The 13,968-nt window shown below is 35.9% G+C and overlaps 1 protein-coding gene across 1 annotated transcript in view; it reads left to right on the top strand.

Annotated features, from left to right (window-relative positions):
* The first annotated feature begins 5,860 nt into the window (after positions 1–5,860).
* The window catches only part of LOC143235643 (equilibrative nucleobase transporter 1-like), a 33,020-nt gene continuing 24,912 nt past the window's right edge, over positions 5,861–13,968 (top strand). Inside the window, exon 1 of the mRNA XM_076473870.1 lies at positions 5,861–6,391. Coding sequence (XP_076329985.1) covers positions 6,203–6,391 — 189 coding nt within the window. The 5' untranslated portion in view covers positions 5,861–6,202. The remainder of the gene's footprint in view (positions 6,392–13,968) is intronic.

The following is a 13,968-nucleotide window of genomic DNA, read 5'->3' on the forward strand; positions in this document are numbered from 1 at the left end:
CAATATTTAGTAGGGTTTATAATAATGTATTGTAAAGCTGTCGAAGTTAGAATAGGACCAGTATATGATGATTATATTTTATTGTGCTGAAGTCTATTGTTCCACATTGTTCGAAACAATTGAACATATCTATAGATGTGCTATTATTATATTGTTCACTAGTGTAGGGACAATGTACCTCCTAAGTTGTAACAGAGGAATGTTAATTCTGACATACAGAGGATGATTGGAGTGGAAATGTAACTAGGTGTGGAAATGTAAGTAACTAGGAGTGGAAATGTAAGTAACTAGGTGTGGAAATGTAAGTAACTAGGTGTGGAAATGTAAGTAACTAGGTGTGTCCGTCTCTTTGTAATATACAGATCTTAAACGATTGGCACTATCATTTAGGGCAATACTTATATTAAGAAGTGAGAAAAGTAGAAGATTATACTGGATTCATGAATAAAATAATTTAAGAAGATGATCGAGTTAATCACTAGTGTTAAAAACATCATCAGTATACCTATAATATAAGGTAGAGGTATCTGCTTAGTTAGAAACATCCAATCTTCATTGTAACTAACAAACAGGTTATCATAGGCAGGACTAGTGTTAGTTCCCATGACTACTTTCTTCACTTGTTTATAGAATTAATTGTCAAAAAATGGAATTTAATTGGACGTGAGTTATTCCTTTTGTTAAGATGGCGTTGTAGAACTTTGAGTCCATTATCTTATGGAATGGAGGTGTACAACATGTAAAGTGTGAATAAAATAACAGAAACTGATACTGAGTCAAAATGCACAGTTTCTTGAAAGGTGCCATTGGTGCCTTAAATGTAAGTACAGAGTTGATAAACTAAAGGGAATTAGGGCGGTGTCGAGGTGTAAATAGAGGGATGGTGGTGTCGTGGTGTAAATAGAAGTTGGTGGTATCGTGGTGTAAATAGCGAAGATGGTGGTATCGTGGTAAAATAGAGATGGTGGTATCGAGGTGAAATAGAGAGATGGTGGTATCGAGGTGTAAATAGAAGATGGTGGTATCGTGGTAGAAATAGAGATGGTGGTATCGTGGTGTAAATAGAAGATGGTGGTATCGTGGTGTAAATAGAGATGGTGGTATCGAGTGTAAATAGAAGATGGTAGTATCGTGGTGGAAATAGAGAGATGGTGAGTATCGTGGTAAAAATAGAGATGGTAGTATCGAGGTGAAATAGAGAAATGGTAGTATCGAGGTGTAAATAGAAGATAGTAGTATCGTGGTGAAATAGAGAGATGGTAGTATCGTGGTGGAAATAGAAGATATGGTAGTATCGTGGTAGAAATAGAGATGGTAGTATCGAGGTAAATAGAGAGACGGTAGTATCGAGAGTGTAAATAGAAGATAGTGGTATCATGGTAGGAAATAAAGAAGATGGTAGTATCGTGGTAAAATAGAGATGGTAGTATCGAAGGTAAACAGAAGATAATTAGTATCGAGGTGTAAATAGAGATAGTGGTATCGTGGCGGAAATAGAGATGGTGAGTATCGTGGTGGAAAACAGAAGACGGTAGTATCGTGGTAGAAATAGAGAGACGGCGGTATCGTGGTGTAAATAGAAGAGAGTAGTATCGAGGTGTAAATAGAAGATAGTGGTATCGTGGTAGAAATAGAAGATACGGTGGTATCGTGGTAGAAATAGAAGATAGTATCGGTATCGCGGTAAAATAAAGATGGTGGTATCGTGGTGCAAATAGAAGATGGTGGTATCGAGGTGTAAATAGAGAGACGGTGGTATCGTGGTAAGAAATAGAAGATGAGTAGTATCGTGGTGGAAATAGAAGATAGGTGGTATCGTGGTGGAAATAGAGATGGTGGTATCGTGGTGGAAATAGAGAGATGGTGGTATCGAGGTGTAAAATAGAGATGGTGGTATCGTAGTGGAAATAGAAGATGGTGGTATCGTGGTGGAAATAGAGAGATGGTGGTATCGTGGTGGAAATAGAGATGGTGGTATCGTGGTGGAAATAGAGAGATGGTGGTATCGAGGTGTAAATAGAGATGGTGGTATCGTAGTGGAAATAGAGAGATGGTGGTATCGTGGTGTAAAAAACGAGATAATGGTTTCAAGGTAGCTAGAAATGAGTTCCGCATGGATACTGCATATTGAAACTATGGGTTTACCAGAATTCTCTGGCTTATGTATCTCAAGAAGAAGATAAAATATACAAAAGTCCTATGGTAATTTACAATTAAATTTTTAACTTCTAATAGATGTTCAATATTTCTATCGTTGCACGGTCAGTCTCTTGATATTCATATAGAGGACTGCTACCACAGAGAACATAGGACAATACATGCTGGTGATCATCATCAAAGTAGAATTCCTTATTATTAAACAACCACTACTCCTCTTTTGTTAGCTTGTTTTATTACAATGGGACTCGGCATGACCAGATGGTAAGGGTCGCGTAATCTGAGGGTCGCGGTTTCGAATTTTCCTCACTCCAAACATACTCGCCCTTTCAGCGGTGGAGGCTTTATAATAATACAGTTCATCACACTATTCGTTGGTAAAAAAGTAGCCCAAAGGTCGGCGGTTGGTAGTGAAGACTAGCTGCTTTACCTCTAGTTTTACACTGCTAAGTTAGAGACGGCTAGCGCAGATAGCCCTCGTGTAGCTTTGCGGGAAACTAAAAAACAACAACAAACAAACTCTTTAATTTAAACGTATAGTTGTGACTCGTACAGATTATTTTACCTCAGTGTGCCAGGTTTTCAGCTGCTTTTCGAAGAAATTGACTTTTATTTTTAATCGCTTAATTGTTAACTTTAAGGAATGACAGGACAAAATTTGTATGTAATTCCCCACTTTCCCGTAAGTACGTTCTAATGTTATTTGAATAAATATCATCATACCTTACGAAGACTACTGCTGTGACGATCAGTTACAAAGACAGTGGTTTTGGCTTTGTCTCATGACCAAAGTTAAGATAATTAATTATATAAAAACAAATCTTGAAAAAAAGATTTTATAGAGCTAGCGAGAGACGCTTCCTACGTTAATATATATTAACACAACAGACATAAAATGGTCTGCCCACTATACTTATGTGTGTGTGTGTGTGTGTGTGTGTTTTAGGCTTGGAATAAAATAAAACTCAGTTGAAACCATAATTATAACACCATATATTCCAATTAATACGAAGTAAAAATAATTAATGGAAGCTTTGTGGGAAAACGTTTATGTTTACCACTGTAGCTACGAATGGAACTGAATCGTTCGATTCTTTAGCTATTGTTATACTAATTGTACAATCTATAACATAATATAATATAAAAATTATAAAATATTAGATTCTAACAAATAAATTTAAGTCATTAAAAATGAATTTGAGTGAGAAATGTTAATCATTCAGAGAAACTTCAGGTATCGGTCACTAGATGCACACCACCGGTATCGAAACACGGTTTAGTAGTATACGTCAGCAGATATACCACTATGCTACTGGGGGTCTGCCGAAAGGTAATTGTCTTTGCATGGGTTTTATTAAAATATTTTCATCTAAATATCCACAATTTTCATGATTTTATGAGATTTGAAAACTTACCAATTGTAAAAGTAGAAAATATTTTATTAGTCACAATGTAAGTTCTCTGAAAACTACAAAAGGGCTATCTGCTCTAGTCATCATTAATTTAGTAGAGTAAGACTGGAGGGAAGACAGATAGTCATCATCACCCACCGTCACATATTGAGATGCTATTTTACCAAGGAATAGTGGGAATATCAGTCACATTATAATGCCCCCATGACTGAAAGAGAGAGCATGTTTGATTTGACGGGGATTCGAACCCGCAAGTTACAAGTAGAGCACCCTAACCACCTGGCCATGCCACTTTCTACACGAAGGGCTGTCTGCTTTGTGTTCATTGAGGAAAGGTCCGTGAATTTACCGCTGACCCACCAGAGGATCAGCTAACGGGAAGGTAGTTAATCAACAATTCCATATTGGTTACTGCAATCGAATAGTGGGATTTGACTATCACTCTTATAACGCACTCATAGCATTGATAAGAATATTCGTTCATTAGTTAACCACACCTCGTATTTTTGATCTTTGGCTAACTAATGTATGATTATTTACTGTAAAATTATTATCAACACAATAAGTGTAGCTACCAACTTGATTGCATTACTTTAAGTGGCACGCTGAATCGCTTTTAGGCCTCACCTTTTTTGACACCTGTGATGTTTCTAATTAGATAGATTTTTCATGAAACTCCCACGAGATTATATTAAAAAGAGAAACATGTGAAATTTATTGGAAACTACTTTCATACCTTATATATTGATAAGCTTTTTTTTTACAATGTGTTCCACAGATATCATAATTCAAAAACTGTGGAAGTATGTATTTCTCTTTTGACCATTGAGAAATTTGCAGCAGCTATTTGTTAATTTATTTTATTTTTGGGGGACATACAACAATAAAGAAAACCTGAAAACGTCGAATACACTGCTCTAATTTTCAGGATAAAATTAAATTCACACTCCTAACATTTCGCTGTGGCAGTTAATCCAACGCCGTCAAACACGTTCTACCTATTCTGCTGTGACAGATAAACATTCAACACCAACTGTCACATGTAGTTTTGTATTTACTTTGAAAGAGCCAGACGAAACCTTTTTAGTTATAAGTGCATCTGACTGGATGCTTTCTCTTTAGACAGTAGTTTAGAATTAGTATCGATTATCCTTGAACCAAAGAGTTCTATGACTTAATCATTGAACCCTGGGTCTGTTTGTTTTTGTTTGTTTTTTTGAATTTCGCACAAAGCTACTCGAGGGCTATCTGTGCTAGCCGTCCTAATTAAGCAGTGTAAGACAAGAGGGAAGGCAGCTAGTCATCACCACCCACCGCCAATTCTTGGGCTACTCTTTTACCAACGAATAGTGGGATTGGCCATCACATTATAACGCCCCCACGGCTGAAAAGGCCAGCATGTTTAGCACGACGGGGATGCGAACCCGCGACCCTCAGATTACGAGTCGCACGCCTTAACACGCTTGGCGATGCCGGGCCCCCTGAGTCTGACATGGTCTGGTGGTTAGGACTCTCAACTAGTAATATAATGGACACAGGTTCGAATTTCCATCACTGAACATACTCTCCTTTTCAGCTGTGGGAGTGTTATAATGTGGCGGCTAATACCACTCTTCGTTGTTAAAAGAGTAGCTCAAGAGTTGGCGGTGGGTGGTGTTTACTAGCTTCCTTCCTGTACTCTATCACTGCTAAATTAGAAATGGCTAGTGCAGATAGCTCTCGTGTAGCATTGTGCGAAATTCAAAAACAAATAAACAAATTGTTGAGCCCATGTTACTGAAGAAAGAGGTCAAAGCTATAAGTCGCTTTCAAAAACATGGGGCAAATCCTAATGAAGAAGAAAACCCCAGTTATTGTATAAAATGTTCAAATCAATCATCAAACAGCGTTGAAAACAATAAAAATAAAATTATAAAGTTGAATAGAAATATGCTTAATTTGTAGGTAGAGTTAGAGATAACGGTGTTATAGACCAAAGCCAATATGGTTTTAAAGCATTATTCGTACTTCTCCAAGTATGTACATATATATATATATATATGTGTGTGTACCAGCATAGTTATAGCTGCGTATCTAAAGTAGGCCAGCTATTTACGTTAAGAGCCCTTGATTAAGATAAAAGGAAATAAACGAGGCTTTCGATACACACACATGTATATAATATATGCGTCACAAACCTTCAAGTGTTTGGAAAACTGCTCACAACGAAAGAAACGATAGTAACCAAAAGGATAGCGACAGTTAGTACGTGACCACGCGATCACTGACGCGTAGCCTCTAAGTGTGTTTAAAACTAGGTTAATACTGAGTGCTGTAACTTTAGTATTTGCTATTTATCGATTGATATCTTGAAATGATTTCACATCAAACACCGAAGCATAAGACATCACGTTTTTACGGCTAGTGTTAACTCCTTATGTTTTCTATAAACTGACCATTTAAAATGTTTAATTTTAGTCAAAGAAAATTTGGAATGATTTTCGTTTGAATAATTATATTTATTATTGATGCGAAAATTTTCAATATTTATAAAATGATGGTTACATGGAAAAAAGTGGTCATACTTTTTTTGTGGGCTGTTTGAAACGTTAATATTTAGTGGTAATGTTTTAGGATGGACTGCTTTATCTTATATGTTGAAGAAAGAAGGCGTCTATTTAGAAGTATGCTCATCGGAAACTAGTTCAGATGACGTCTTTTTGGACAAGAAAATCGAAGTGACAAGCAGTTCTCAAGTTGTGGACCATGTTTCTAGTAAGAACCTCAATTTTAACCAAACACAAGGTCAGGAGGGTTCCACAATCAATGTGACATACCCTGAGGTAAGTCCAACGTTAGTGTTATTGTAGTGGATATAATCAATACTCATGATAATATTTTGAATTTATAGCAACACGTAATTTATCGTGACTTGCAGAGGGAGAATTATGGGTGTATTTTAATTATATTTCAATATAACTTTACAATTAAAATATCAAATAAATATTAAACTTAACTATGAAAGTGCAGTTATTTTCATTTAATATACAGGGACTTTTAGAACAGTATTTGAGTATTAATTGAAATCAACGGTTTCGGATAGAATGGTAAATGTAAGTACACAATAAAACTTAGTGTGGATAATCGGAAGAAAAAAAAATGAACTTAATTGCTATGATATAATGCTTAGGATCACAATTTCTCTTGAAATATATAATGTAACGGATTTACCGTTCTACGTTTATTTTAATCCATACATTTATTTTTATGCATGTGGTGTATATTATTGGATATGTCCTACACAAGTCCCTCCTATTCTCCAAAATTGTAAAAGATTCTCGAGAGCAAGATTCAACAATATTTGTTTTACGAAAACGCCATCGTATTTTCAAGCATTGTTGAACCTTCGAGAGTCTCGCCTTAAACTATGTGAAACGACGCGCCAAGAGACAGATTATTTTTGTGTTGTCAGCTATACCCACTATACCATAAGTCTCAGAAGCTATAATTGTGTTTAACACTTATTAATCGAAAAGCTACAGAATTTGACCAGGAACGTTTATAGATTCTGAACATTACACACTGTTAAACTTCAATGAGTTAACATCAGACGTTAGTATTTCTGTGAAATACTGAATATCGTTACTAGAAAATCGTGTTAGAGGATAGATGGAAGGCAGTTATTCAACACAACTCACTGTAAACTCTTGCCTTACTTAATAGTGCAGACTGGCAATATTTTTTATAGTGCATTTATTATACCTACGTATGGAGCATATGTTTGCAGCATTGGACACACTAATAACTAGTTCACGCTTGGGCCACTTAAATTTACATACTGCTAAACGCTTGAATATTAGTAAAATTAAAAATGTTCCCCGAATAAAGATAAAAGAACCAAAGAAGCAATCGAAACATAGGCCTAGCAAATTGAAAATACAAAACTTAAAACACATTTAAACCTCCAGCGCAGTTGGAGCCATTCTACTAATATATAAATCACTAGCTTTCTTCATAAACAGCAAACCTGATTAAGAACTCACAATCTTAGAACCAATAAAGGAGGTAGGAAAAGCACCTAGACAAGTAACCTAGGCCATGTATTTAATATGATCTAAGATTACATAAATGTTTGGTAAATTTTGCCAATCTGCTAAAATAAAAAGTAAGCGTAAAGCTCGTTCAGTTACAGTTCCAAATTCCAAGATATAATTTTGACATCTATAACTGGTAAATACTTTACAAATACACCATTGATAATGAACTTAATTATAATTATTATATACACCACTTATGTCATTTTGTTATTCACTAGCAATTTGATCAGTCAGTTGTAGTATTATCTTCATTTCATACACTAACAATCAATATTTTAATATGTTGAGTAACTGCCTCTTCATTACTCTTTTAAATTCACAATTGTCTCTACAATGACACTTTGGATGGGTGTATTTAAAGGCTTAAAATATCTTAGACTGTAATGTATCTTTAGATGCCTAAAATACTCGGCATTTTAACTTATCTCTAACGGCCTGAAATGCCTCACTGCATTAAACATCAGTAACATGGGATGAAAATTAAAATGGTTTCAAGCCTTGTTGGTAATGATAAAAATACATTTGTTCGTTAATAAAAACAATCGGGATTACCAATGTTTCTTTGTGCCAACAGGATGTAGTACTAGAATCTATACATTAATTCTTTCTGTGTACAACTGAAACAGAGCTCCACTGTTGCTTATCACCTGGTTGCTGAAACGTAGACATTCAATACACTATCGGAAAGAAAATATATATTTGATGCTTCCGAGTAGCATTCATAATGTTAATGGAAAAGCCTATGTGTGGTTAGTCCTGACGTACGTAAGACTTTTACATTGTTTTATACTTACATGTAAATAAGCTGATTCATACTGTTAATGATTCTAATGTGAAAATTATGCAATTATGACCTACGTTGCCTCATTTATGCTTATAAAAAAAGTCTAGATCTGAATATTGGGTACACACCCAAGAAATATGTTATGGATGTGTATTTTTGTATTTTGTGCAAAGCTACTCGAGGGCTATCTGCGCTAGACGTCCCTAATTTAGCATTGTAAGGCTAAAGGGAAGGCAACTAGTCGTCACCACCCACCGCCAACTCTTAGGCTACTCTTTTACCAACGAATAGTGGGATTGACCGTCACATCATAATGCTCTGACGGCTGAAACGGCGAGCATCTTTGGTGCGACGGGGATTCGAACCCGCGACCCTCAAGTTACGACTCGAACGCTTTAACCCACCTGGCCATGTCAGGTCATGTGTTATGATATCAAAAGTCAATTTTGTCAGTTTGGAATGTGTTTTGTGTAAGATTTTGTTTTGGATAAAGACAGTAGCTCATACATTAATGAGAAGTATAAGTTTCTATAACAGACATTATTTAAAATAACAAAAAAATAGAAAGTTACGGAAATGAAGGATGAAGGAACATCCACTGAAAATTCAGAATTCACAGACTTGGTGTTACATTGTATCTCCACATTTCTCACAAAAAACATCACATTGTAGATATTCAGAAGTGACTTGTTTAAGAAATGTCTGTTAGATAGGCATAGCATTCCTGGTTTATAGGAATGGCGATACAAAAATGAGGTGGCCCGACATGGCAAGGTGGTTAAGGTGCTCGACTCGTAATCTGAGGGTCGCAGGTTCAAATCCGCATTGCATCAAACGTGCTCGCCCTCTCAGCCGTGGGGGTGTTATAATGTGACGGTCAATTCCACTATTTGTTGGTAAAGAGTGGCCCAAGAATTGGCGGGGGGGGTGATGACCAAAAATGAGGCACTCCAACATTAGTGGTTCAAGGATGAAATATTATGTGAAAAAAAATGGAGAAGGGAAGAGAACGAAATTCTAGTGAATATATTAAATAATACATATTTAATTCGTTCAGGCCTCCTAGTGGTACAGCGGTGTGTTTGCGGACTTATAAAGCTACAAACCAGGTTTCGATAAGCCTGATGGATTTGGTTTGTTTTGAATTTCGCGCAAAGCGACATGAGAACTATCTGCGTTACCCGTCCCTAATTTAACAGTGTGAGACCAGAGGGAAGGCAGCTAGTCATCACCACACACCGCCAACTCTTGGGCTACTCTTTTACCAACGAATAGTGAGATTGACCGTAACATTATAACGCTCCCACGGCTGAAAGTGTGAGCATGTTTGGTGTGTGACGCGTGATAGGCAGAGCACAGATAGCCCATTGTGTAGCTTTGTGTTTAGGTACAAATAAACAGACTGTAGCCCTTGAGTTGAATTAAATATTAACTCTAAATTTAAGTTAAACATAAACATGTATTTATTGTTGCTATACATTTCACCACACCTGGGATAAATAGGATAATGAATCAAATCAATATAGCTAAAAAATCCACAATTCATTAACAACATTCCACAAGACTGATGTTAAACATTCAACATACATAAATACTATATGATAAGTTATAATACTTTTATCCATAAAACTCTTAAAGTGAAACAAATTAAAGACGCCTTCTAAACCTAGTGCTTGCTTCACATCATAATATGACATAACTTGGGAAAACATACAATATAATATAGCTAATTCATTACAAAGTCTTATCTCAATGGTCCTAGCTTCAATGACAAGCATACATTTGTTCTTGACTCTATCATATGAACAACAATTTTTCCTCAGGTATCTCTTACTTCAGCTCCATTAAAGATGTGACAAAAAATCACTGCCAAAAATGTCAGAGTGGCAAGAGGAACTTGAAAATTTGGAAACAAGTCACGAGCTGCAGAGATAGAGGGCACTTTGTGTTAATTTCAAGCTAATTTGGTTTATTATTTACTTTTATTGTAAGTCTTTGTATAACCTTCTTCACTCTACCTAAACATTGCTGCTGAAGAACTAGGTAGGTAAACCTCTAGTGCTCACCTGTCACTCACGATTGCATTTCAAATTAGATTAAATTCTGGTCATGACACTAAAAATCATAGTAATAACTAAAATAATAAAAGTAATAAAAAATTATAGTAGTGTAATAATAACTACAAGTCAAAGGAATATTGGAATACCAATATCAATTTCTGTATGACAAGAGGTTTCAGCGATTGGTGGGTTGAATATCATGTAAAACAAGCAAAAAAATAGATAGAGACATAAATTCAACAAATACAGTCAGTTATATTTATTTGAAAATAATATTAAACTAAAGTGCAATGAACTATTGGTCATCTTATTTACCAGTCAGATGTTTCCATTGCTGGACCTCGAGTTGGTCTTACTGTGTCTTAAAGCTGGAAAAAGTAATTTCAATTTGAAAGATGTTGTCTTGATGTCATAAACAAATGCAACAGGAATCACCTAACACAGAAACTGTCACACATTTAACATAGACAACAGGTTACCAACATCACCTAACACAGAAACTGTCACACATTTAACATAGACAACAGGTTACCAACATCACCTAACACAGAAACTGTCACACATTTAACATAGACAACAGGTTACCAACATCACCTAACACAGAAACTGTCACACATTTAACACAGACAACAGGTTACCAACATCACCTAACACAGAAACTGTCACACATTTAACATAGACAACAGGTTACCAACATCACCTAACACAGAAACTGTCACACATTTAACATAGACAACAGTTACCAACATCATCTAACACAGAAACTGTCACACATTTAACATAGACAACAGGTTACCAACATCACCTAACACAGAAACTGTCACACATTTAACATAGACAACAGGTTACCAACATCACCTAACACAGAAACTGTCACACATTTAACATAGACTTTAGAACCTTCAGATTGAGTTTTGTATGATCAGTATTAGACTTGCTTCCAACTCTTAGCATAAATATCAGAAAATTTAATACAGTCTCTGGTTGTATTATATCATTATATGAAACAGTGTGATGGTCGTTGCCGGTGAAAATGTATACACAACCATGCCTGTAGACCAAGGTATTGTTATTCTTGTACCTTATAAGAAACACGTAGAATAAGAAAAAAGTTCTACAGCAGTTTATAGAATATCATACAATAAATTTAACGGGACAATTAATTTACAGCTAGTACAGAGTGTGAGAGAGTAAACAGTGGGTACAAGGCCTACGATATTTACAATTTTATTATAATTATCTAATCCGGAGATCAATAAGGTAGCCACGTGTCTGAGAAGCATGTGTACTTCCTTAAATGTATAGACCAAATATACTTTGCATTACTACCAAACAATTCTTAAAAGTCATGCCTGTCATGATGCCATGGAATATACTATCGATCGCTGATTCACAATGGTTTCACAAGCAATCAGAAAGTGAAAAAGGTCCTTATGAATACTTTTTGCTATCGTATCCCTAGCTTCAGCACACAAACGTTGACAAAGATATTCATTTGGAATCACACAAGGCTAATTTCCCAGAAAATATTTGCAGATGGTAAGAATATAGCTGTCTCTGTAATTAAAGGTGCAGATATTACATACAGAAGAGCGGAAAGCATGTTTTTCAATACAGAATGTGTCCACAAACATAGGCCATTCATGGTGCTCATAATGGCTAGAAATACAACTTCATTTTCACAGGATTTTACTTCACTGTTGGTCAAATAGATGTTGCCTCTTGTTAAAATTACAATGTCATCAAACATAATACAAATCATGAAACATCTTTAAAGGGAGATTTATTTTTTGTTGTTTGTAGTTTCATAACAGTATACAGCGGTAAGTCTATGAATTTACTACGCTAAAATGAGGGTTTCGATTCCCCTCGATGGACTCAGAAGATAGCCCGATGTGGCTCTGCTATAAGAAAAAACACACAAACACACATAATAGTATTCTTGTAAATTATGGGCTTCAAAATTGCAATACGAGATTACCTCTACAAGATGCAAAACTACTATCCAGCAGAAGTAAAAGAACATATTCTAGGATGGGGATAAATGGGTTGTATAGTCTGTAAATAGATTTAAGGAAAATGGTGAGCCTTGGATAACGTCAAACTAAACATGTTAAGTAGAGTTGATAAAGGAATTGTTTTTGCACTGTGTTTTTTTTTAATTTTGCGCAAAACTACACGAGGGCTATCTGCGCTACCCGTCCCTAACTTAGCGGTGTAAGACTAGAAGGAAGGCAGCTAGTCATAACCACCTACCTCCAACTCTTGGGCTACTCTTTTACCAATGAATATTGAAATTGACCATCACATTATAACGCCTCCACGGCTGAAAGGACGAGCATGTTTGGTGTGACGGGGATTTGAACCCGCGACCCTCGGATTACGGGTCGAGCGCCTTTACATGCAGGGCCTTTTTGCATTGTGCATTCTGGTCAAGACACATAGGATTATTCATCGAAACAAATAAGTTTAAAATTTGTCTTCATGATATCACTGTTGGTACTTATTGGGTCAAAGCAAGGCAATGTCATATTTTTCACAAATGTCTCTCAGACACAAGCAGTTCCACCCTGTTACATCGAGAACGTAACAATAACTGGAAACAAGAAATATTGAGCTCTAGTCACGGCAAGTTGCATTAGGTGTACACTTCCTTTAGATATTTTATGACACAGGATCAGTTATTGACCCTATGTGATGTTAATATAGTTAGTACCACTCAGAAACAAGAACAGTAGAATGTCGAGCACGTAGCGCATCTGTTTAACGATGTCTAGTCTTCTAACTTTTTCTGAACACATATAGAATATTAGATGTGATCTAGGTGACTAAATGACAGTGTTGTAGATTCACTGGAGAACTGATCAGATCCCATGAAGCTAAGGCCCCCGCTAGTACAGCGATATGTCTCTAGATTTACAACGCTGAAACCAGGGGTTCGATTCCTCTCGGTGGGCTCAGCAGATAGCCCGATGTGGCTTTGCTATAAGAAAAACACACACACATATGAAGCAAAAATTTGGTTCATGTGAATATCATGTAATGAAAGCAACATATGTTGGTACTTTGCTCTCTTCGTACGTCACACAAATCGCTTTAATGACAATTGATTATGTATAGCCTTCACTTCCTATTATATTTATATGTATATTCTCTACCTTGTTTAAAATATTTTTCTGTAACTATTTGAGAAATAATGAGATATGTTCTGATCAGTACGTAGGTCCGTATAACTTAGTGATTACTATCTTGGAACTGTTCCTGTCAATAGTTGCGCAAATTTCATTCAGTTTTTATTTGTGAACTTTTCAGGCTTTTATTAACAAGCACCTTTCACTTCATTACTGCATTCCTTTTACCACGTATTCTAACGAGTGAACAGAATAGCACACACACTTTTCTCTCTATCAAAATTATGTTTTTCTTTACATCTTAGATGAAAAATATTTTTGTGATGTGAAATTAACGTAAAATTCAGA

This window comes from Tachypleus tridentatus, chromosome 12 (assembly GCF_004210375.1).
Source record: "Tachypleus tridentatus isolate NWPU-2018 chromosome 12, ASM421037v1, whole genome shotgun sequence".
NCBI lineage: Eukaryota > Metazoa > Arthropoda > Merostomata > Xiphosura > Limulidae > Tachypleus > Tachypleus tridentatus.